At 41.3% G+C, this 22409-nt stretch overlaps 1 protein-coding gene across 5 annotated transcripts in view; it reads left to right on the top strand.

The window, feature by feature from the left end:
- PRPS2 (phosphoribosyl pyrophosphate synthetase 2) overlaps positions 1 to 16241 on the top strand; it is a 31218-nt gene extending 14977 nt beyond the window's left edge. The window contains exons 5-8 of one of the 5 annotated variants that reach the window (XM_024988149.2): positions 3100 to 3276; positions 4183 to 4342; positions 12714 to 12820; positions 14300 to 16241. In XM_024988149.2, the coding sequence (XP_024843917.1) occupies positions 3100 to 3276; positions 4183 to 4342; positions 12714 to 12820; positions 14300 to 14342 (487 nt within the window). In that variant the 3' untranslated portion in view covers positions 14343 to 16241. Of the gene's footprint in view, positions 1 to 3099; positions 3277 to 4182; positions 4343 to 6180; positions 8743 to 12713; positions 12821 to 14299 lie in introns of those variants that run through there. The other 4 variants (XM_024988150.2, XM_024988152.2, XM_024988151.2 and 1 more) reach the window with 4 other exon arrangements.
- The last annotated feature ends 6168 nt before the right edge of the window (positions 16242 to 22409 follow it).

Below are 22409 nucleotides of genomic sequence, written 5' to 3'. Positions count from 1 at the left end.
TAGCAAATAATTCTCCAAGTTTTTCACTTCTTGTGTTTTTCTTCTCTGCAAGACTCTTAAAACATTCTTATGTAGTCATATTTATCTCTTTTTCAAATTATGGCTTCTGGGTTTATGAAAGCTTCACCCTTAACATTTTTCCTCTCCTCTGATTTTACGTATTTTAAGGGTTGCTTTTTTCCTTTTTAATATTTTGATTTTTCTTCAATCTGAAACTTGTTTTGGAATAAACAGTGAATGAAGAATCCAAGTTCCCCTGTTCCCAGCTATTTAGATTGTCCCCAAACTGTTAAGTAATCAATTCTTTTCCCTTTGACTTGAAGTACCATCTTTTATTATATGCCAAGTTCCCTCATGCACTTGCTAACCCCTGCTAAAAAAAAAAAATAATAATAATAACAGAATCGGCTAGCTAGGCCAGCAGCAAGATGTTGTTTTTGTTCAGAGCCCCTTCAGATCAGTTCCACTCAGACTACCCTGCTGCTCCCTCTCTGCTGGGAAAGGCAAACTTTTTAAGGGTGTGCATTTCAGAATTCTTGTCACCTCTGTTTCTTTTCCCTTAAATTTTTGCTACACATCTCGCATATCCTAGAGTAAGCTATTCCCCAACCAACAAAATAGCCTCGCAAGTAACACATGGTACATGCAGTTGACATTATCTGTGACTTCTTTGCTTGATGTGATAAGTTGTTTTTCACACACACAGACAAAAATAGGTGTCTGAGAAATTGGGACTTGTTGCTGTAGAAAAACCTTTGAAGCTTAATTTGTTCCAGGTAAAACTTAATATCACCACAAGAGGTCACTCGTGGGTAGTCTTTGAAGCTGAGAAAAAAGTAGACCTTAGGAAGGAAGCACGCCACTGTTGATATGGTCAATATTCACATAAAACTGGTTCAGGAAGTTGGTGCAACTATTTCAGATTTTCCTTTTTTTTTCTTTTTCTTCTGTAAAGACTGTAATGGTGTATCCAGAAGAAATAGAAATTGAACTATGTATTTTTGTTGTTGTTGTTCTAGCTTTTTCCGCCTGAGATTTCTGTATAATACCCTGTCTCAACAACTGTATGTTAGGAATAGGCAGTAAGTCACAGTTGTACACCTGGAAGAGAAGCATGGGAACCTGTGGAGAAATAGGGATATTGTAACAACCCTGGAGCTTTTTTGCAGGAATAGTTTCCCTGCTTTTCTGCTTCTGACATTGCCATTGGGTACCTGAAGTGCCTGGGGCTCCCCACTCATGTTCCATGCCTTCCTCTATCCCCCTGACCCCCACCCTACCCACCAAACTGCATAGCTCAGCTTCCTTCCCACTCGGGCCGCTGCGCCCCCTGCTGGTGTGTTTATTCGCAGACTCAGGAGAGCAGATCCCCTGGCAGACAGATGAACACAGGCCATGCCACCTTCACCCCACGTGGTGGTGCGTCCCCGTGTGAGGCTGTGGACCTTGGCCCTGCCCTACCGAGGTCTTCCTGATCCTTACATAGAAACAAAATTTTTATATGCTCATATGTAAGGTGTTCAAGAGGCTTTTCTTGGCAAAATCTGTCTTATTTTCTGAGAAACTAGCTTTCCTTAATTGGAGTTTAAAGAGCACATCTTTTATGAAATTGGCATAAAGAGAGTAGTATATGTTTTAAGGCGATTATGGGGCAAAATTTTTGTCAGTGTTCAAATTCTATTAGGTATACATACCTCTGTATATAATATGTATAACTTTGTCTACCACAGTTACAAATGATACCAGTTGTTGTATGTTCTCAGAAACAAGCAGGGGTAACCCATGGTACACAGTCCCCTTCCTGCTGCCCTCTTGGCCCCAGAAAGTGGGTTCTCCTCAATGATTGGGCCGGGCTCTACTTGGTCACCATTTGAGGAGGACACAGTGAGTGGTGCCAGGACTTAAGCATCCAGAGGTTGTATCCTCTAGTGACTGCATACTAAATTGGGTTGTGTCTGAGTCTGTGTTTTGGTCCTTCAAAAATTTTTTTCAGCTGCATTGCATAATAAGAGACTGTCATTTTAAGAAGTGAAACAGGATATTTCATGTTCCCTTATGTCAGTGGGATTATTTTATGCTAAGTTTCATCATGGAAGTCTGTTCTTCACAGGAAAAATGTAGAATGCCCCGGGCTCAGCAGCAAGCCTAGCCTGCCAACTTCTCCTTTAGCCAGTTCAGGCCTTTCAGGGCTGATGACTTTGAGCCTTTGCTGTAGATGGGCAGAGGCTTGGACTGTGATTACAATCTCAGAGGCCTCAAGTGCAGTCAAGCCCTTTGTCATAAGCCTTCAGCTTACGTGGCTTCGCTAAACAGGACTTTGTCCCTCATGGCTGCTCCCCAAACTGAGCAGTTAGTACTTTCTAAATAATTTACTTTCATTTGGGCCTCTGACTTTACAAGATGCCCGTAAACATCAGCCTGTTGAGTGTCAGGAGTTTTAGACCGTGGTCAAGGCACCCTGGCTTTCTTCCCCAGCTGCTCCAGGCACAAGGCCATGTCCTGGCACATTCCTCCGTGTTGGTTGCTTAGCACATACCCCACACCAGGCCTGGCTTTTCAGGCGAGGCCTGATTCCTGCATTATCTTGAGTGGGGCTAGTTACAATAGTCCTAAAATGCAGCTGTGAGAAGCACAGTCTTTTTTGTTTTGACAATATTTGACACATCTGTCTATTTTTTTTTTTCTTATTTTGTAAACCGAGAGTTTTCTAATGTAATTTTGGGAATATGTTTTCAGACTTCAGCTGTAATTCTTTTCCTTCTTTTCCCTATGTATCTTTTTAACTTTTAATTTTATGTTGGAGTATAGTTGGCTAACAGTGTTGTGTTAGTTTCAGGTGTACAGGAAAGTGATTCAGTTATTTATTTACACGTTTCTATTCTTTCTCAAATTCTCTTCCCATTTAGTTTGTTGCATAATATTGAGCAGAGTTCCCTATGCTATACAGTAGATCCTTGTTGGTTATCAATTTTAAATACACCAGTGTATACATGTCCACCCCAAACTTCCTAACTATCCCTTCTTCCCAGCCTCCCCCCAACCCCCTGCAATAACCAGAAGTCTATGTTCACTAAGTCTGTGTTTGTATATGTCTTTGAGCAGGGTCACGTCAATCGCGGACAGGTTGAACGTGGAGTTTGCACTGATTCACAAGGAGAGAAAGAAGGCGAATGAAGTGGACCGGATGGTCCTGGTGGGCGACGTGAAGGACCGCGTGGCCATCCTTGTGGATGACATGGCCGACACCTGTGGCACCATCTGCCATGCTGCAGACAAGTATGAGGGTGCTTCCAGACCTTTCAGGAAAGCGCTAGGCCATCTCATGAAGAAAGGAGAAGCATCAGCTGCTAAAAACCGAGCTCCGTCCTCCTAATTATTACTGACTGCTTAGTAGTGGATTTTCAGACCAAAGTCAGTTTCTAGGCCCATTTCTTTTTGTCTTGGTAGGGAAAAAACCGTGGTCCTTTATGGCCTGGTGTTTGTTTTCAAGGTTTTACTTGCAGTGTATTTTTTTTAAAAGTTCAGAGAAGAAGCTTCTGAAACTGAGCAGAGGGGAAAAGACAGTCTTTCGGCCTCTTTAGGCCCTCCCTTCCTTTGCTCGCTTTCACTCCAGCTTTATCAGCTGTGGCCTTCCAGGGGCTTAGAGCTGGGCTATCCTACCTAGGAGCCACTGCCCACCTGTGCATGGCTGCAGAATGCATGGACTGAGATGTGCTGGGAGGGTCCAGTGCACAGAAGGTTTCAAAGACAGAGCAAAACTAAGAGTGTAGAATAGCTCACCTTTTTGTATTGATTGTATGTCAACATGGGACGTTTTGGCTTTGCTCTTTTAAACCTGGGCAGTTTTGTTTCCTAGGAGACATTTGACAATGTCGGGAGACATTTTTGGTTGTGACAACTGAGGGGAGGGGTGTTGCTATTGGGTAGAGGCCAGGGATGTGTGCTGCACAACAAAGAATTGTCCGGGCCCAAAGCCAAGGGTGATAATCCCTGATGTAAGGAAATATAAAGTGTTTGGTCAGCACATAGCTTAAAAGATCATGTTTTAGACTAATAAATGTGAGTGAAATTGGTTTCATGTTTTCCTATATGGAACACACTATTGCTTCTAAATTCACACAAAGGGGAGAATGTTTCAAGAATATTTGTGTGCACTTAACTTTTTTGTCTTTTGTTTTATAGACTACTCTCGGCTGGAGCCACCAAAGTGTATGCTATCCTTACCCATGGGATCTTCTCTGGGCCAGCTATTTCCAGAATAAATAATGCTGCCTTTGAGGCTGTTGTTGTGACAAACACTATTCCCCAAGAGGACAAGATGAAACACTGCTCCAAGATTCAGGTACTGGCTACACTGCTGGCAGAGCCGTGCAGTGAGACACTTAGCTCACATCCCGAAAAATAGCATTGCATCTTGCATGTGTGACCCCTTGCTAAGGCAGATGTTGGCAGAGGTTGTAGCTTCCTGTAATGGGAAGGTCTGATACATGTTAGATAATCTGGGAAAAGCTGGGGTCAGCAGAGGTCAAAGTTATAAAGAGTAAGTGAATAAAGCCACAGTAAAGACCATTAAGAAACAGACTGTGCTAAAGCTAAACAGAATTACCGTATGATCCACCAGGTCCGCCTCTAGGATTATTCCCCTGAATCTGAAAACGGGTGTTCAACAAAACCTTGCACACAAACATTCATAGCAGGCCCTAGTCGGAATAGTCAAAAGGTGGAAATGACCAAACTATCCAGCGCCAGTTGAATGGGTAACCAAAGTGTGGTCTCTTCATACAGTGAAATATTCCTCAGTCTTAAAAAGGAAGGAAATTCTGACACATGCAGTAACATGGATGAATCTTGAAAATGGTATGCTAAATGAAAGAAGCTAGTCACAAAAGGACAAATGCTGTGTGATATTTAAACTAGATTCCACTTAACCTGAGGGCCCTAGAGTAGTCAGACGCATAGAAAGGGGAAGTAGAGTGGTGGTTGCCAGGAGCGGCTTTAGGGAGTTAGTGTTTAATGGGTGCAAGGTTTCTGTTTGAAATGATAAGGCTGTACCAAGGGTTTACTCCTATCCCTCCTGACTTGGGGGCCCCCAGAGAGGTGGCAATGATTGCTGTACACCAGTTGACCTGAAATAAGTCGAAGGGTTTGAATTCTTGTTTGGCCTCTGTAGCTTGGTGAACCTTGGCAAGTCCTTTCATTGCTGGAAGCCTCCATTCCCATCATTAGAGCATGAAGATGGATCAGAGTGATCCACCTTGTGATTTCTCATCTATCAGGGAGCAACGCAGTTCATTTGGCCCCAGGAGATTTGTTTGAAAATGGTCAAAATAGCTTTGCCTTAGATTTTCATGTCTGATTCTCAGTAGTTGAGAGTCAGTAAATTAAGGCCTGCAGGCCCAATCCAGCCCACCATCTGCTTTTGTAAATAAAGTTTTATTGTAACACAGCCATGCCTATGCATTTATGCATTGTCTGCTGCTGCTGCTGCTAAGTCTCTTCAGTCGTGTCTGACTCTGTGCAACCCCTTAGACAGCAGCCCACCAGGCTCCCCCATCCCTGAGATTCTCTAGGCAAGAACACTGGAGTGGGTTGCCATTTCCTTCTCTAATGCATGAAAGTGAAAAGTGAAAGTGAAGTCACTCAGTCATGTCCGACTCTTAGCAACCCCACGGACTGCAGCCTACCAGGCTCCTCCGTCCGTGGGATTTTCCAGGCAAGAGTACTGGAGTCGGGTGCCATTGCCTTCTCCATTGTGTATGGCTGTTCTAATGCTGACCTTGGAGTTAGGTGATTACAGCTGTATCGTTAGATGCTGTGGTATCTGTGTTTTCAGAAACCGAGAGACAAAAATCTTCTACGCAATGATTGAGTAAAAATAATTTAAAAACAACAAACACCCAAAGAAAAGGATGTCTCTGGTTAACAGCAGCCCTGAACAGCCTTTGAAGTATCTACACTGAAAAATCTTACTTCCAGGATCCCTCACCCAGGATTGTACTCTGAAGACAGGCATAAACTGTCCTCTCAGAAGAAGTGGATATGGGCTGGGGGTTTACAAGTAGCATATCTTATGTGCTGGAGAAAGCTTTTCTAGGCTTTCTGGCTTCTATGTTTCTAATTAAACATCACTGAGATGTCCCACTTTCCTCTCCCCTTTTCTGTCTTTTCACTGGTGTTTAGGTTATTGACATTTCGATGATCTTGGCTGAGGCGATCCGAAGGACCCACAACGGTGAATCTGTGTCTTACCTGTTCAGTCACGTCCCACTGTAAAGATGTGAGGTGTGGAGCAAGCCTGGTCTGGCTTCTAACTTGCGTGCATTTGTCTGATTTTTTTAGCTTTGGGACTGAGCAGTTATGTTAATGCGAAAGCATCAGGTCTATGTATACTCCAAGGCCACTGTTTTCCCCCTCTTAAAGATCTCAACCATTTATTTTCACTTTAGTGAGGAGGGCAGTGGTTATTTGATCTTTTAAGTGAACAGTCTTAAAGGAGAAATGTTTTTGTTACCTTGACTTGTTCTGATAAGTGACTTTTCCCCCCGCCCTTTGTTCTGTCAGTACTTTGAGGCCACAACTTTCAAGTTTATAATTTCATTGTGGAAGTTCATAGTTTAAGAATTTCGGGGCTACCAAAGGTCACTTCAGATTAAAGCCTTTTTGTAAATATAAAATGATAATGTCTATGGACATTTGGGTGAAACCCTGTAGAGAATTAGTCTTTCACTTTTGAGTGAACCTTAGAGAATTAATAATACCCTGAATTTTGAATATTTGTTTTTAGTGGTCAGGTTTCCAGGAAACCATTTTGGTCATTATGCTTAATTAGGATGAAATGCATCAATAGCTGAAGATGGCCACTGGCATGTTTATTTTTGGTAAACAATAGACACCTCAGAAGCAGTGTATTTTTTTATTACCACTTCTGAAAAGCATGACCGTCACTTTTCATGAAATACACTGTTCTAAAATTCCAAAAGTTTGTTCAGCAATAGATCTGATTGAGAAACTCTTTTAAGATAATCTCCAGGTTCGGGGTCACGTTCAAGCTCTGTCCATCCAGATGCACCTCATGTCCTGCCATCTTGTTTTTTTTAATGTCCTGTTTTTAGCTCTAGCTTTTACTCTGCCTTTTTCCTCAAGATTTTTATGTTATGGCTCTCCACTGCAACAAGGACTTCTTCCCTAAGTCCTCTTAGCTTTACTAGTCCCATCTATATTTTGCTTTTGACATGATAAAAGGGTACATTTTTGGTGGGTGCCTCCAAATACACGTTTAAACGTTATCTCCTTAGTGGTGACCTCGTGGTTTTTGGTCTTTTATAATCACAAGTAGCAGACCTTCTAGGCAATAGATTATTTTAGCTAAAGCTGTTACATAGGTGAGAAGGGCCTACCAAATAAAGGACAAATAGGTAAGCATTAGTTGCTCCATGAAGTGAATGTTCAGTGGTGGCCCAAGGAGTGATGGTGGAGGGAAGAGAGCTTTATTCACAGGTGACCTTTGATGGCTCCTGAGTGAGGTGCCCCCTCCTCGGTGGCAGGCAGCAAGCAGCAACTCTGAATTGTACTAAGGGCACATTGGTGGACAACCAGCTGAGCGCTTCCACCCACAAAAAAGAAAACGTGCCTCCATAGACAAAGCCCAGGAAAAAGAAAGAGAAGTCTCCTCCTCCTGCTGGATCTCAAAACTCAGAGCAAAGTCTCGGATCTAAATTCAGTGGGTGGAAAAATGAGGTCTCTTTAAATTATTAACAAACCTGAATGGCAATCTTTAAGATTTCAAACTTCATCACAGCAGAGGTTAAATCAAAGTTTTAAAGGATTGTTTTAATCATTGCAGAAACTAGCATTTTGCTGTACCTTAAAATGGCTAAAGTCACCTATGCAATACATGGACTCTATCTAGACAGAGTTGATTTGAGATATATGAAGAGTCCATTGAGATGTATGTAATTATTCTTTTTGACAAATGAGTGATAATCTGTATTTCTTCAATTTCTGTAGAGTGAAAATGTAGTTATGAATGCACGCAGCTAGACATCTTGGCATCCCAGCATAGACACATTAACAGTTACTAAAACCTGTTGATTTAAAGCAGTGATTTCATTGAAGATTTAGTCTAACACATAGATCTAAATGTGTTATAGAGCTGACATATAATTTTAAAATTCATTTTCAAAAATGATATTCAGATAAAGATATTAAGAAAGTGATATTGTCATTCTCTGAATTAAGAGCTGATTGTTTCCACGGTTATTTAGCTTCATTTTGTATTTTAAAGTACTTCTGGTACATCTGTCAACTAACTAGACTAGACTTAGCCCTACGCAGTGGCATTTGATGGTCCAGTTCAAAGAAAGATGATGAAGATGGCCTTGAGAGCTGCTTCATTTGAGCTCATGCAATCCCTTGCTGCTCGTGCGGAAACATTTCAATGAAACCATCAAACATACTGGTTCTATCCAACTCTGCTGAATGGCAATCGACTTGGTGTACATCTAGCCAAAAAGGGGATCCAGAGAAATACGACTATACCAAAGTTGCTCCATTTTCCACTTAAATTACATCCAACAACTTCAAGAGATTTGTATGATAACTCTCCTGTGGTAGAGATGATTTCAACTAGATTCAGGAACTACGTCATTTGCAGTGCTTGTATTGCTTTAGAATATAGGATTCGAAGATCTTCCAACACTGTACTAAAAGATTTCAATAAAATCATGCTCCTCCTTTCTTTCATACCTTGTATAATCATTATGGAGTAATATGTTTTGATGGAGTGACTTTTTTTTTATGGGGTACCTTGAAGTGTTTGCTACAACATGGCTAGAGCCCAGCATATAAAATTATAGAAAAAGCAGAATTCATTGAAGTCAGCTCTTCTCCATTTTGAAGGTGTTTCTGAAGAACTGGTGAGCAGTTTCCTTGCCCCAAAGCATAGTATCTGGGCCACTGAAGAATTCTAGATGTCTCCTATAAAACTGAAGACTGCACTGTGTGTTTTCATATCAGAGTAGTTGTGTTCATAGTTGGAATTGATCAAACCTAAATGTTGGCCCCTTAAAAGTTTTTCACATGCTTTGATTTCAGAAGCACCAGGAAGAGTTTTGTTCTCCCATAAAACAACTACCTGTTCTGTGATGCTTTAAGTTACTCCTGTGGGGACAAAGTAAATTTCTAATTATGGTTCTGCCAGGAAAGTTCAGCTTTAATGTGTGGCTAATGCTGAGAGTGGCACCATTCTGTCTTAAATGGTGCCAGTGAAATACATTCCCAGTTAAATATAAAGAACTAAAACTAAGCCTGCTGCAGAAGATCACAGTTTAAGACAGAACAGGATAGAATGTACTAGAAGGGAGGAAGAAAATTGAGAGATGGAAATATCAAAATCACTTCAACTTGCCAGTTTCACTTCATTAATGCTGTCACACTTCTTCAGAAGTGTTTGATTTCATGTGGTAGGTCCTATCCAACCCACTGGCTGAGTTTCTGGGTGGACGGGCTAAAAGTCAAAGGGGAAGATGCAATACTAAGGGGTTCAGAGGATCGAGTGAGGCTGGGGAGCTGAGAAGGAACTTTGTGAAGGGACTGTTAGCAATGGTACATCATGGTGGGATTCTCCAGAACCAGTGGCTGTACTCCAGCATGGACTGATGCAGGACAGCATAAGGTGTTTGGTACTTACTATGGTTAAGTGAGGATAGCCAATGAAGATGGAGGTCGGGCTGAAACACTACGTTATCCTTTGTGTGTGCTGCATGCAGAAGTCGACAGAGTCGCTCCTTTTCACTGCAGATCGTCACCATATTGGTTTATCTCCTGCACCCCAGGAACACAGCCCTCCACCTTTCCCCTTGCATTCCAGAGTCCATGTTCTGGATTGGTTTGCTCTCCTGAGCTCTTGTTTTCTCTTCTGAAAGAGCGTGAGGCTCAGAACCCTCCACCGCTTACTAGAGTTAAAACAACGGCAACAACAGAACCTTTCAGGGCGGGCTAATTACCCCTTTATGCCTCAGTTCCCTTGTATTTGAAACAGGATAATGGTAACTCAGAGGAAGTGCTGAGGATTAAATAAGATGATACCTGTAAAGTACTTAAAACTGATTGTTTTCTACATTAACCTCAACTTTTTAGAACAGGCATCTTATGTCTTCCCCCTGAAAGAATCTAAGGTATGAAGAAGCAAGATTTTCATGCACTTTGTAGATGCTAATCTGTGTGCCTGTGAGCTAGTCACAAACCAGCCGGTCACCCAGGGGTACATCGTCCTGACATGTGACCATCTCCACCAAGGGTGGCATCTCGTGATGACTAGTGGTTGCGTGCTGAAGATTTTTAACTGGGCTGTAAAATGACAGGAATGGATGCCATGTAGTAATGTGAATGGCCAGTTGAGGCCAGTTATAGCCTCCTGATGCCATTCACTATCCCAACATGAAAAAAAAGTGTTGCCCAATATAAACAGCAATTTTCACTGTTTTAAAAGCCAAGTCCTGAAGAAAATTCAGATGAACTCATTCTACAAGAGTGATAAGAGCAAAGCAAAAAATGTGATGCAGTGGGAAGTGCCCTAAATTGGGAGTGTTGCGTTCCAGGATCTGGTTCCTGATATACCAGCAAGCTGTGTGACCCGGGGAAAAGGTCGACAACCACTCTGAGTCTGGTATCTTTGTGAAAATGAGGAGGTAGATGATTGGTCAAGTCCCAGCAGTTTTAATAGGCTGTGACTTCATGCTAGGTTTAGCTGGACTGTTTCTACTAATTGAAGGCTGTGGTTCTAATGTGGCAAAGATGGTTCCTTCCCCATCAGGTGAATATCATGTTTGGGCTTGCAGGGGACTTGCTTAGTGTTAGCTCTGAAAGTCCTACATCCCAGGAAATCCTGCAGTCCTGGGCATGCCAGGTTGGTCACTCAAATTCTCTTTCTTCTAACGTGGATGGTTCTGGATTCCCAGCATCACCTTGGCTAAAGGATCCCATGCTCGTGGCTCTGAACTGGCTTTGTGCCAGTTGCAACAAAAAGGAGGCTATATGACAAGCCTAATAATGTGCCAGTGACCTGTGGCATCACAGTTTTTAAAAAAATCCATTGTCAATTACCTGTAGAAGCTGAAGGCTTTAGTCAGAGGTAAAAGAGGGAAAAAGGGGTACTCTTAGGAAAAATATTCAAGATCTGACTTGACTGCCAGTCCTTTGGCAGAGCTGCCTTTAAAGCTGTAAGTGACCTTTAGAGACCCCAGGGAACAGTCCAGGTAGAAGGCAGAGAATCCCAAATGTTCACTGACGGACATCGCCCTCCTCTGCTTTGAAGGGAGTATTCAATGTAGTATCTTCCTGCCTCAACACCAAGACTGACCATGAATTACAGAAAAATTGTGAGGCCTTACACTGAATTTCAGAGAAGGCAATGGCACCCCACTCCAGTACTCTTGCCTGGAAAATCCCATGAACGGAGGAGCCTGGTGGGCTGTAGTCCATGGGGTCGCTAAGAGTCGGACATGACTGAGCAACTTCACTTTCACTTTTCACTTTCCTGCATTTGAGAAGGAAATGGCAACCCACTCCAGTGTTCTTGCCTGGAGAATCCCAGGGACGGGGGTGCCTGGTGGGCTGCCATCTATGGGGTCACACAGAGTCAGACACGACTGAAGTGACTTAGCAGCAACATTGAATTTGTGTCAGATCATCAGAGTGATCCTTTGGGGGCACATTTTCACGTACATTTGCTATATAATGAACTTATGGGAACTTCCTGGTGATTCAGTGGTCAAGACTTCACCTTCCAATGCAGGGGGTGTGGGTCTGATCCCTGCTTGGGGAGTTAAGATCCCAGGTGCCTTGTGGCGAAAAAAACAACATCAACAACAGAAGCAATATTGTAACAAATTCAATAAACGCTGTAAAAAAAAAAAATGGTCCACACTAAACAAAAAAGAACTCAAAGTGCCACTGAAACTCATCCAAGGAACCAAGGAAGGGTCCCAAATTTCTCGAAATCTCAGAATATCCTGTTTTTAGGACCAGGTCTGTGGAGCAGCCTCCTAAAGTACTGAAAGGGACAGACCCCACTCTGCAGTAACTGTGCACTCATTTCCCCACTGATGGTTTTCATAGCCTACAAAGAGCAGCGCGTCCATGAAGACACAACTCATGGACAATGTCCTGTGAATAAAAGAGCACAAGGGGGACAACCAGTTAGCACAAGAAGGCTGGTGTTTTCAGTCAGTAATTCCTTACTGATTTGCGTTGGTGCAGCCATAAACGGAGTCTCAACCTTTGTCACTGGAGATGTTATATTTGTACAAGTTATAGGAACTATAATCCAATAGAAGTATGTCTTCTCTGTATTTTGACTCTTAGGAACATTTTGTTTCAGATAGATGTCAAATGGAAGATTTGTATCTGGAGTCTTCCGGCCTGCCTTGATGGTTTCTTCCACCGGCAAAGTGAAGAAGGGGGTCTCACACTTACTCACCCATTCATTCTTGGTGGAGCAATTGCTAGATCACTGTGTTAGGATGGGCTTCTGATGAAAGTACCAGATAAATGGAACACATCATGGATTGTTTCATACATAGGCGTGTGATGTGGGCAACACAGAAGGATGATCGCCACACCCTGGTAGACACAATCCTTCATTTGGAGCAAGGGCAGTGCTGTGGGGTGTTTTTGTGTTTGTTTTTAATATTGTTGGTGTATTTTTCTTTCAGCATTGTAAAAAAACAAATCTGCGATCAGAATTGTTTATGTTGAGCCTACCAAGACGCTCATACCCAGCATTACATGTAAATAGAACAAAGGCAAGCTTGTTTCAAAGGTGCGTGACTACGTCTCTACCAGGTTAAATACCTGCTTTAACATACTCTGTTGTTTTCATAGCCATTTCTGGTGTCCTTCTGCTGCTAATCATTTTTTCCCTGTGTTTATTAGCTTCTTATGTTTAGTACGTATTTTCCTCAGAACCAATTTTACCTTCAATCAATGTCCCTGATGGAAGCATTTCAAGATGGGGTCGGGGAAGGAAGCCAGATGTACAAAGGAGCACAGCCTTTCTCTGGGGTCAGACACCTCCCCTCAGGGACAGAGTCCCTCTGCTCCTGCCCCTCTTCATCCCTCTGGCCATTTCCTTTTGCCTCCAGAAAATCTATTTCTTTTCTTTTTTTGAGGGGGGTGCGGGGGAATTGCACATATTTATTAATTTAAAATTATTTTTACTGGAGTATGGTTGATTTACAATATGTTAGTTTCAGGTGTACAGCAAAGTGAATCATCTGTACATATATACATACATGTACATATATATATATATACACACACACTGTACATATGTGCTTCTCTGGTGGCTCAGTGGTGAAGAATCCGTCTGCCAATGTAGGAGAGGTGAGTTCAATCCTTGGGTTGGGAACATCCCCTGTAGCAGGAAATAGCAACCCACTCCAGTATTCTTGCCTGGTAAATCCCATGAGAAGAGCCTGGTGGGCTATAGGGCATGAAATTACAGAGTTGGACACGACTGAGCAGCTGAGCATGCACATATATATACCTATATATATATATATATATATATGCACACACACACACACACACATATACACACACATATACCCACTCTTTCTCATATAGTCCATTACAGAGTATTGAGTAGAATTCCCTGTGCTGTTTATTTAAGGGTTTCTCAACCTCAGTGCTATTGTCATTTTGGACTAAATAATTCCTTGTTGCAGTGCTGTCCTTCCCGTCATGGGATGTTCAGCAACATCCCTGGGCTTCTACTGTCTAGAAGCCGGTGGCAGCCTGCCTCCTTCCTTTGGGGCCAAGACACACATTTTTGACAACCCAAAAAATGTCACCAGATATTGCCATGTATTCCCTGGGGGCAAAATTGGTCCTTACTGAGAACCATAGATTTATTTTAACCAGGACCTTCTTTGTTAATCCTCTGTCCTGACATTAAGGTCAGAATTCCAGAGGAGCTCCATCCTTCTGCTGGTTCAGTCTCAAGTAGAAAAGCATTTTAAAACAAAGTGGATAAGACAATGGTAGTCATAAGTCACACTTTTGAAATGTCTTTATGAATTTGTTATAATATTGCTTCGGTTTTGGTTTTTGGCCACAAGGCATATGGATCCTAGCTCCCCAACCAGAGATTGAATACACACCCCCTGCATGGCAAGGTTAAGTCTTCACCACTGGACCACCAGGGAAGTCCCCATAAGGCACTTTAAATATATTAACACCAGTACTTGCTACGATGTGAAATTTACACCAAAATAATTGCATTATCCTTTTGACACAGGACTTCAAACAGTGATCCCTACGTCGGCCATGAATTATGGTGAGATTTTAATAAATCACGAAGTGCTTTCTTGCTCCCTCCACTTCCTCTCAGAATGGTTTCAGCTTTAGCATGGATCACAAGGTGTGTTTTTTGAGTCAAGAAACTGGTTAAGGTAAGCTTTAAAGAGATGGCTGGATTTTAATCTGACTTCAGTTACATCCAGAGAGCAGAGATCCCTCTGCACTGCCCAGGTGATGGGAGTCCTGGGCCTTCAGTGACTGAACTCTTATGTGACAGGTGGCCAGAGTCTTCTGTGGTCACGTCCTAGAGCCCATCACCTCTCTTGTCAAATGTCATGGAATTGATAAGATTTTGGAGTTAGATAAAACATTCTAGACTCATTTTTCAGATGAAGAAACTAAGGCCCAAGGATGAAGTGACTGGCTCAGTTAAGGCCACCCTGTTCCTTAGAAGAAATGCTGTAGTTGGTCAATGGGCCTTGTGCTCTGGAGGCCTTTCCTCTCATCCAGGTGTTTCCTCCAACATTCCCTTCACAAACTGACAGGTAAGAAGTGCATTGATTTATTTGGAAAGAAACACACTCCACAGACAGAGTATGGGCCGTCTCAGAAAGTGAGTGTGTGTCAGTTGCTGGAAATATGTGGGCTGGGTGATGAGTGGGAGGATTATTCCTGCTGTTTTGGGGAAGGGGTGGAGATTTCCAAGTATTGGGCCACTGCTTACTATTGGGTCTTTGATGGTCCTTAAAGGAGTTTGTCATTAAGTCTCAGGGCAGTAAAAAAAAGAAAAGCACAAAATAGGGTATGGTACTTGCATCAGCCTGGGATGCTTGCTTCTGCAGATTTGGTTGTTCACTTTCCTTCCAAAAAAAAAAAAAAGTCTCCATTGCACACATGGCATTTGCCTGGTCCTTTCTCAGAGTCATGCTAATGTGGGGAGATTTGAAATAACCACCCTGGGGCACGGATGTTTTTAACATAACCATAATTCTGTAGGGAGTGGGTCTCAAAGTGTGGCCCTGGACTAGTGACATCTGTATTGCCAGGGAGCTTAGGAGAAATGCAGATTCTTGGGTCCCTCCCCAGACCTATTGGATCAGAAACAGGTGTGGCAGGCATGGGGTTCCATACAATAAAGTTTGAGAGCTATATCGCAAGGCTAAGTCCTGTAGTTTAGTAGTTGGCAACTTGGTTGCATATGGGGCCCCCAAGGAGCTTAAAACACCAATACAGTATACTAACGCATATATATGGAATTTAGAAAGATGGTAACAATAACCTTGTATACGAGACAGCAAAAGAGACACTGATGTATAGAACAGTCTTTTGGACTCTGTGGGAAAGGGAGAGGGTGGGATGATTTGGGAGAATGTCATTGAAATATGTATAATATCATATATGAAATGAGTCGCCAGTCCAGGTTCAATGCACGATACTGGATGCTTGGGGCTGGTGCATTGGGATGACCCAGAGGGATGGTACCGGGAGGGAGGAGGGAGGAGGGTTCAGGATGGGGAACACGTGTATACCTGTAGCGGATTCATGTTGATATATGGCAAAACCAATACAATATTGTAAAGTTAAATAAAATAAAATTAAAAATAAAATAAAATAGTCCTGCTGGGTGATACTATTGTTCTGTACATAAAAGCAGATGAAGGAAATGTGGGCAATTATACAAATATAGATGATGCTGGCAATAAATTCAACAATGTACTCACAAAAATTATTTTCCCTTGTTGAAAGTAAAGAAAAAAATAAATATTGTTTAAAATGAAATTAATTTTAAAAATGTGTAGCTCTGTGTGGTGATGGATGTTGACTACACTTACAGTGGTGATCATTTGACAACATATACAAGTATTGAATCATCAGATTGTATAGCCAAAACTGATAATTCTGTATGTCAGTTACACCTCAGTTAAAAAAAAAAAAAGAAAGAAAGAAAGAAAGAAATTGATGCCTGGGCCTTGCCCCTGGAGAGTCTGACTTAACTGACCCATGAAGCATCCACATATTAGGATTATTAAAGACCTCCAGATTCCACTATGCAGCCAAGCTTGAATCATCCCTGATGACTGAGTTCATGCATTGCATAGAAGATCCTTTCCTTCTTAAAGAAGACTCTAGTAAGTTACAATCAATTTAATTATACTTAATCGTAATTCATATATTCAGCTGAAAAGTTAAGCCTACTCTGGACATTTATGCCTACTTACGGACATTTGGAAAGAATAGAAGCTTTCAATTTATCTGAAGATTCACATGTACCTAGATTAGAAGTTTTTGATACTTGTTTCCACTTACCTCCAAACTATAATTGTCAGGTACTTAGTAGCTTGGAATATTTGAATTATTGTTAATACTTTGGTTTTATGGATGGAAAACAGCAATGCTTATTTTCTAGAAACACAAAGTATAAGATTCCATTTGAAAAAATAGTTATTACCAAAAAATGTTAAAAATTAGCAGTACTTAATCATTTGTAATAATGGGTTCAACACACACTTCTTAATGTCTAAGGAATTTCCAGTGGTTTTATTAATACGGGAATCTCTTTTACAAGAGTATCTTTAGAAAGGAAGCTGGAACCAAGAGAAAAATAATAGAAGCAGTTTTATTTAATACTGTTTTTTTTCAATACTGTTGGTCAGTTAAACAACAACAACCAAAAGTCAATTAACTCAAGGATTATTTATTTTTTTATTGAAATGTAGTTGTTTTGCAGTGTGTTGTGTTAGTTTCTGGTATAGGGCAAAGTGGTTCAGTTTTATAGATGTGTGTGTATATACATATATTTTCAGATTCTATTCTATTATAGCTTATTATAATGATATTGAATATAGTTCCTGTCCTCTACAGTAGATAAAGTAGTGTATATCTGTTAGCCCCAAACTCTTAATTTATCCCTCCCCCACCATTCCCCTTTGGTAACCATAAGTTTGTTTTCTATGTCTGTGAGTCTCTTTCTGTTTTATAAGTTCATTTGCATCATTTTTTTAGATTCCACATATAAGTGATATCATGTGATAGTTCTCTTTGTCTGTCTGACTGACTTCACTTAGTATGATAATCTAGGTCCATCCATGTTGCTGTAAATAGCACTATTTCATTCTTTTTTATTGCTGAGTAGTATTCCATTGTATATATGCACCACATCTTCTTTATCCATTCAGCTGTTGATGGACTTTTAGGCTGCTTCCATGTCTTTGTGATTGTAAATACTGCTGCAGTGAACACTGGGGTGCATACATCTTTTCAAATTATAGTTTTGTCTGGATATATGCCCAGGAGTGGGATTGCAGGATCATACGGCAACTCTTGCTTTTAAAGGAACCTCCCTACTATTCTCCATAGTGGCTGAAATTTACATTCCCACCAACAGTGTAGGAGGGTTCCCTTTTCTCCACACCCAAGGCAAGGACTCATATGTTTTTTTAATTTAATTTTATTTTTAACTTTACAATATTGTATTGGTTTTGCCATGTATCAAAATGAATCTGCCACCAGTATACATGTGTTCCCCATCCTGAACCCTCCTCCCTCCTCCGTCCCCAAGGACTCTTATTAAAAAAGGATTCATGTCAATGTATGGCAAAACCAATACAATATTGTAAAGTAATTAGCCTCCAATTAAAATAAATAAATTCATATTTTAAAAAAGGATCTATATATGACTTAAATATTGTTTTTTAACTTCAATTATATAAATGGACTTATTTGGGGATACAGTTCTCCAGAGGTCTCGTGCAGTTCTCTACATCTCATTAGCAGAGGCATTGAGAGCATTGCCTCTGGATCATCTTGTCAAGGATGTTTGTATAGCAAGCAGAAGATAGTGGCTAGTTTTGGAAGACAGACATAGCCTCCCTTTCTGAGGCAGATGGCAGGTTTGTTTGCTGTCTGGTCTAATAAAGACAGCATTTCCCCCTGGGCAAAGTTCAGCTAGGTTTGCTTGCAGCCCATCATGAATGTTAGGGTTCTCTATACTCAGTGTCCCTCAGCTGTGTTGCAAACCCACTTCATGTATAGCATCCACCTGGGGCCAATCTGTGGCATTGGTGGGATAAAGGGAATCAGTGCCTGCTGTGCTATGAGTGCTAAAGTCCTTGTGCCTGACCTCGAGTCTCTTATATTCCCTCAGCATCCAGGAACCTGTGGCAGATGAACTTGTTAGCTGGCAAGTACAGCACTACCTCCAAGCTTTCACAGTACAGCCAAGACCCCTTGAGTACAGGTCTGTGATTACCTGTCTTCCACAAACTGCCTGGAATACCTTTATTTTTTAAAATTTTAACTGGAGTGAGAACTTAAATACATGTGTACAACAGTCTGAGTACAGAATCTTTTCAGATACTTTCCCCTTTTCATTTATCTCACCCACATCTCACCTGACAGCTTTTAGTCAGGATTCTTTGGAGACTGAACCAATAAGATAGATACAGATATGAATTTGCTGTAAAGTGTTGGGTCAGATGATTGTGGGGGCTTGCGAATCTGAAATTTTCCGGGCAGGTGGCAGGCTGGAAACTCAGGCAGGATTTCTCTGTGACAGTCTTAATGCAAAATTCCTTCTCCTCTGGAAAAGTTCGATTTTTGTTCTGAAGCCCATTCACATTATCTGGGGTAATCTCTTACTTCAAATCAACTGATTGTAAAACTTAATTGCACCTACAAAGTACCTTCACAGCAAGATGCAGACTAATGTTTGACCAAACAATGGATCACTGAAGCCTGGCCAACCTGACACAGAAAATGAACCATCATGAAAATAAGTTTTTAAGAAGAGAAGAAAAAATGAACCATTGTGGTTTTCTTTTCTAAGCAGCTTGCTTTGGCTGCCGGTCAAAAACATTTAACTCTGTCTCTGCTTATACTCATATTTATTTAAAAACATGTAACTGGCATAAAAAGATTTAGAAACCAGTACAACTGAATCTTGGAAATCAACTCAACTGGTGGACACAGAAGGGCATACATACTAGTAGCCGACTGACTTGAAATGTTAAATAGGTCCTGGAGATGAGTCAACATTTTTTTTAATAGAAGGGAGAATGCAAGTCAACCAATCATATTTTAAACAGAGGTCAATCAAGAGAATTACTATGCCTGTTGGTCTCAACCTTGTCTGTCAATTGGAAATGAATCGGGCAGCTTGGAAAACTCTGGGTAACCTAAGCCTCACCCAGGAGTAATGAAATCCGAATCTTTGGGTGCAGACATCAGTCACTTTGTACTGATCCCTTTCCAGTGTGTATGGTTTAATGTCACGGCCACAAAGAAACTCTCAGGTTTGGCTGGCTCTTCCTAACATGTGAGTTTATCAGCATTTATACATTTAGAAAATATAAAGAGCACTGGAGAGTATATAAAAGAACAAAGTACCACCATTAATGCCACAAATCAGTACAAGCTAGCTTGTACATTTTGGAGAATTTAAAAATATTTTATCCTTGTTATAATTCCTATGAATAGAATTGCTCCATCAAACCAATTCCTGTTCTAAATTATAATATACTTTGTGCATTTGTAGTAATAAGTCAAATTTTTTCCTAAGTCCTACAAAGTTTGCTTAGATACCCACTTGCTTAGATACCCAACTAACACAATTGGCTATATAGTACTGTACTGTTATAAAAACAGAAACACAATAAAACATTTTTAATCTTAAAGTATAGTACCTTGAAAAGTACAGTAGTACAGTACAACAGCTGGCATACAGGAGCTGGCATCAAGTGAACAGGCAAGAAGAAGTACTGACTGGGGGAGGAAGAGGAGGTGGGAGATGGTAGAGCTGCAATGTCACTTACGCTTGATGTTGATGGCACAGGTTCTGACTCTGCTGGATTCAGTTCTATCTACCCTCTTGAAAAAACTGATCCAGTGATTTCTGGGTGGTGGTGGTGGTGTTTAGTTGCTAAGTCATGTCTGGCTCTTGAGACCCCGTGGACTATAGACTGCCAGGCTCCTCTGTCCGTGGGATTCTCCAGGCAAGAAGACTGGAGTGGGTAGCCATTTCCTTCTCCAGGGAATCTTCCAGACCCAGGAATCGAACCAGGGTCTCCTACATTGCAGGCAGATTCTTTACCGACAGCTATGAGGGAAGTAACTCCTTTTCTCTAGTCATAGATGACACAGTAGCACTGGACTGCGTTCTGAACAGCTGCTACAGCCTTTGTGTACTGTTCTACATTTGGCTCCTGTGCCTCAAAAACTAACAGTGCCTCTTCAAGTAAAGAAACTCCCCTAGTTGTGAACCTCTTTGGTTCTTCAGTTACTCCTTCCTCTAGTCTGTCTTCGTCCTTGGATGTCTAGGCATCCAATCCCATCAAGTCTTCATTAGTAAGCTCCATGTTTTGCGTTTTTGAAAGTTCACAACTTGAAGGATTGTATCTAGGGGACTTACTGTAAATAAAATATTAGGAAGGATGATGCAAACAAGGCTTACTGCTTGCGTATTAGGGCTTATGTATATTGAAATGCTTATTCTTAGGACCTAATACTTTAGCCACCTGATGGGAAGAGCTGACTTATTGAAAAAGACCCTGATGCTAGGAAAGATTGAAGGGAAAAGGAGAAGAGGGTGGCAGAGGATGAGATGGTTAGATAGCATTACTGACTCAATGGACATGAACTTGAGCAAACTCTGGAAGATGGTGGAGGGAAGCCTGGCGTGCTGCAGTCCATGGGATCATAAAAAGCTGGACACGACTTAGCAACTGAACAACAGCAACAGGACCCAATCACCATGAGAAGAAGCCCAAGCTAGCCACATAGAAAGTAAAAGAGCAAAAGGTCACAGCCTCCCAACTGTCCCCACTGGGGCACCAAACTTGTGAACAAAGCCATCTGACTGCATCCACGTGAGAGACCTCAATTGAGACAAACAGAAGAACAGCCCAGCAGAGCCCCAGCCAAACGACAGAAGGGTAAACAGATACAGTGGTTGCTGTTTTCAGCTGATGTGTTACACAGCAATAGATCATCGAAAGATGATCACTTATGTGAATAGTTACATCACGTATGGAAAATAAACTCAAAAATCATACTTTGTGTTCTTATCTGGTTAAATTGCTGAGGTCTTCACTGTTTCGATGACTTTCAGAAAGAACATGGGCAATGGAGTCAAGAAAACATGAATTACAACTGGTTTTGCATATTAGATATATGATTTCTTGGAGTCAGCTTCCTTGTGGGCAAACCAGGTTTTAACAATAGCTGTCTCTCAGGTGTTTTATTCTTAGACTTTTCGAGTGATGGTGCTTCTGACTCAAACATTAAGAAATGTATAGGTGTGAGGTCACATATTTACTACAAAGCTATGTCTCTCGAATCCCAAGCAAGTGTTCTTGCCACTATACCTCACTACTAATGAATCCACTTATGAATCTACGCAAACCAGATGGTGACAGGGATTATCTGTGATGCCCACCTGGCAAAACTGCTTCTGATTTTCCAAGGCAGCAGGCAGAACTGCTTAGCGACCACTACCTCCATAAATAGCCTTTCTCTTTCTAAGTCTTGCCCTCCAGTTTTTGCATCAGGGCCTTCTTTCAAAGCAGCTGACCCTTTGGACTCATCTGGTAAACTAATATTTATATGGGGCCAGTCCTCAACATGAAAGAAGGTTTTTGTTGTATGAATTTGCATATCCTGTCAAGGACTTTTTCAGAACACTTTCATTTCAAGATAAAATGAAACTTAGAGGACTAAGCAGAGAACTGCCTCACATTTCAGTTTAAAGGAGGAGGGGGGATGAAACAAAAGACAAGTTTAATTATGACACTGGGACTTTACAGTGCTAAAAATATACTATATACGAAGGAACTATGGAGGCTGTGTTCTGTTTCCATGTGTCCTCTATAAAGAGCACATTCATGGTATCTGCAAATTCCTAATAAAGTTTTTTATTTGAAAGACATTCATGGCTGTATCTAACTGAAAGGGTTAAAATTTTAGCCTTGTTATAAAAATACTATGACACTTGTCGTTAAAGTTCTTTCTCTTTTTGCTCAAGCGAGCCCTGACTTTAAGTATGCAAGAGTGGAAACAGGCAACAGAAATTGGGGAAGCACTGGGGTCTGTCACTCCCATCCTCGCCCAAATAA

Source organism: Bos taurus, chromosome X, assembly GCF_002263795.3.
Source record: "Bos taurus isolate L1 Dominette 01449 registration number 42190680 breed Hereford chromosome X, ARS-UCD2.0, whole genome shotgun sequence".
Lineage (NCBI taxonomy): Eukaryota > Metazoa > Chordata > Mammalia > Artiodactyla > Bovidae > Bos > Bos taurus.
Note: the sequence above shows the minus strand (reverse complement) of the source record. Positions and strands in the feature narration are given on the sequence as shown.